The following is a 3,255-nucleotide window of genomic DNA, read 5'->3' on the forward strand; positions in this document are numbered from 1 at the left end:
GGAAGGCAATGGCAAACTGCCTCTGCTTCTCCCTTGCCTTAAAAGCCCCTCGCTGGGGTCGCCATAAGTCTTGGGAGACCACCAAGGAAGGCTCTGCAGAGGAAGGCAGTGGCCCACCACCTCTGCTTCTCACTGGCCTTGAAAGCCCCTTGCTGGGGTTGCCATAAGTCTTGGAAGGGAGACCACCAAGGAAGGCTCTGCAGAGGAAGGCAATGGCCAACCACCTTCGCTTCTCCCTTGCTTTGAAAGCCCCTTGCTGGGATTGCCATAGGTCTTGGGTGGGAGACCACCAAGGAAGGCTCTGCAGAGGAAGGCAATGGCCAACCACCTCCGCTTCTCCGTTGCCTTGAAAGCCCCTTGCTGGGGTCGCCATAAGTCTTGGATGGGGGACCACCAAGGAAGGCTCTGCAGAGGAAGGCCATGGCCCACCACCTCTGCTTCTCACTGGCCTTGAAAGCCCCTTGCTGGGGTTGCCATAAGTCTTGGAAGGGAGACCACCAAGGAAGGCTCTGCAGAGGAAGGCAGTGGCCAACCACCTCCACTTCTCACTGGCCTTGAAAGCCCCTTGCTGGGGTTGCCATAAGTCTTGGAAGGGAGACCACCAAGGAAGGCTCTGCAGAGGAAGGCGATGGCCAACCGCCTCTGCTTCTCCCTTGCCTTGAAAGCCCCTTGCTGGGGTCGCCATAAGTTGGAAGCTAAGCAGGGTCGGTACTGGCACAGCAGAAAGGTTAAGAGCATGAGCTGGAAGCCTCCAGTTTATATCTCAGCCGTTCATCTCTAATACACAGAGGAAAACAACCGCCTCTGCCATGAATTCACAAAATAGACCCAGGTGTGCCCCTTTCTTGCCTGGAAACTCAGCAACCAATTCTGATTCACACGCAGAACATGTAGAATTCCCACCTTGCCGATTTTCCTGTGGTCTCTGTTTTTGGCTTCCTCCTGGAACTTCTCCCACTCCTTCATCATTTTGTTGTCCGGGAACGATATCCCATAAACCCTCTGCAGCGTTTCCATGTCGGCTTTCCCCTCCCAATACGTGGAAGAATTCTAGTGTCGGAAACATTTTTAACTTTAAAAGCATTCCATGATGGAGCACGCTGAATATACGTCCCCCAGAGCCGAAATCCAAACGCAGGACATCTTAACAGCTTTAAAACTTAATCAAGAGATGACTCTGCCCTTGAAACCCCTAATTTTTAAAAAGGCCCCTTTACCTTAATGATCTTCAAGGCCTTAATTTTTCCGGTATGCCTCACATGAGGGCCTCTGCACAAATCAATCAACGGGCCGCACCTACCAAAGACAGATCAGAAGACAGTATACAAGAGATAAGAGAGAGAAGAGATTGGATTTATACCCCGCCCTTCACTACCCGAAGGAGTCTCAGAGCGGCTTACAAACTCCTTTCCCTTCCCCTCCCCACAACAGACACCCTGTGAGGTAGGTGGGGCTGAGAGAGCTCTGACAGAAACTGCTCTTTTTTTCAAGAACAGCTCTTATCAGAACGGTGGCTTGCCCAAGGTCATCCAGCCAGATGCAAGTGGAGGAGTGGGGAATCAAACCCAGTTCTCCCAGATTAGAGTCCGCGCAGGTTAGAGTCCCGGTTAGTCATTTCTTTGAATGTATTGTTCCTTGATGAAAATGTAAAACTATCCATTTCCTCTTCCCAATTATCAACGTACCACTGTCAGGTAGCCGTGTCATAAGTCTGGAATGTGGAGGGGTGCCCTCCCGTTTTCTGTCTCAGCTCTCCCTGGCTCACCAACTGTTTGCTGTCTTATGCTTGACCTTGTAGATGCTACAGCTGCAGTTTTACTCAGCTGGGAAAGTTAACGGCTTTCTGCTTTGCCTGCTTGCTGTGCCCGCGTGTGCAAGATGTATCCATTGGCTTATGCTTACCGGGGGGGGGGGAGGTTTGATTCTAGTATAAGTCAGAGGCCCTTGTATAGGCAGCCATTCCTGACACAAGCTGTACACGTGTCTCTAGTACTGGATTTACCAATAAAATGTTATCTTCTTATGAAGCCCTGTGTTGTGTAACCTCGCTAAGGACCCTGACAAAGTGTCATGAATGGTCGCCTATACAAGGGCCTCTGACTTATTTGAAATACGTCACAGATGTATGTGGGCAGGACACAAAAAATGAGGTAGGCATGCATTTACCTGTACACGGTTGTCGTCGGTGTGTCAACTTTCTCATTCAGGATTCGACATTTAAACGGGTTATACTATGTAAGAAGACAGAGGGTAAAAAACGTAGGTTTGGTGTAAAGGAGGAATCAAAAGCTTGAATTATTTCTTTGTTAAACCTGACTGTGTGGCTCTTTCAGAATTTTCTTTTTTGTGTGTTAAGAAGAAATTGGATCTATACCCCGCCCTTCACTACCCGAAGGAGTCTCAGAGCAGCTTCCGATCTCCTTTCCCTCCCTCTCAACAGACACCCTGTGAGGTCACGCCAGCCGCTGCAAGTGGAGGAGTGGGGAACACGGTTCTCCCAGATTACAGTCCATGCTTCTAACCACTAAAGAAGAAGAAGAAATTAGATTTATACCCTGCCTCTCAATGGACACCCTGTGAGGTAGGTGAGGCTGAGAGAGCTCTTTCAAGGACTGCTCCTGAGAACAGCTCTGAAAGAACTTGTGACTGACCCAAGGTCACACCAGCAGCTGCATGTGGAGGAGTGGGGAATCAACCCCGGTTCTCCCAGAGTAGAGTCCGCGCTCTTAACCACTACCCCAAAACTACACCAAAGAAGTTTGCATGCATGGTGTCAAAACAGAAGAGCCGAGGGAGTGTGAGGCTTCTGTTTTCAAAGCTCACCACCATTTTTGCACTAGGTGATTTCCAGCAAAGCCAAAGAATTACCTTAAACATGTCTAGCAGGACCTCCTTGCGGATTTCTAGCCTTTCAAAGGGCTGCTTCTCTTTTATGATGCTTTTGCAAAGGTTCTCCAGTGTTGGGAACTCAGTACTCGATACTCCTCTAGAGCCAATAAAAGAGCCAAAGATCATCAATCAAGTTACATATAGAAGAACTAATATAGGTTGACTTCAGAAGCAAAGAGAAAATTACATTTTTAAATATTTGTGTGTTGCAGCTTGATAACGTATTTGCTACTGCAGATGTTATGATAAATTGTAAGTTTAACTCCTAAAAAAGAACATGTGCTTAACCACCAAATCTTTCCTTTCGAAGAAGAAATTAGATTTATACCCTGCCTCTCAACGGACACCCTGTGAGGTAGGTGAGGC

At 48.3% G+C, this 3,255-nt stretch overlaps 1 protein-coding gene across 1 annotated transcript in view; it reads right to left on the reverse strand.

Moving 5' to 3' along the window:
- LOC107112106 (probable threonine--tRNA ligase 2, cytoplasmic) overlaps positions 1-3,015 on the reverse strand; it is a 19,471-nt gene extending 16,456 nt beyond the window's left edge. The window contains exons 1-4 of the mRNA XM_015413178.1: positions 2,869-3,015; positions 2,167-2,231; positions 1,218-1,296; positions 904-1,050 (exon numbers count right to left, since the gene is read on the reverse strand). Coding sequence (XP_015268664.1) covers positions 904-1,050; positions 1,218-1,296; positions 2,167-2,231; positions 2,869-3,015 — 438 coding nt within the window. The remainder of the gene's footprint in view (positions 1-903; positions 1,051-1,217; positions 1,297-2,166; positions 2,232-2,868) is intronic.
- Between the last annotated feature and the right edge of the window lie 240 nt (positions 3,016-3,255).

The sequence above is a fragment of the Gekko japonicus genome, unplaced genomic scaffold (genome assembly GCF_001447785.1).
Source record: "Gekko japonicus isolate JY-2015 unplaced genomic scaffold, Gekko_japonicus_V1.1 scaffold5623, whole genome shotgun sequence".
Lineage (NCBI taxonomy): Eukaryota > Metazoa > Chordata > Lepidosauria > Squamata > Gekkonidae > Gekko > Gekko japonicus.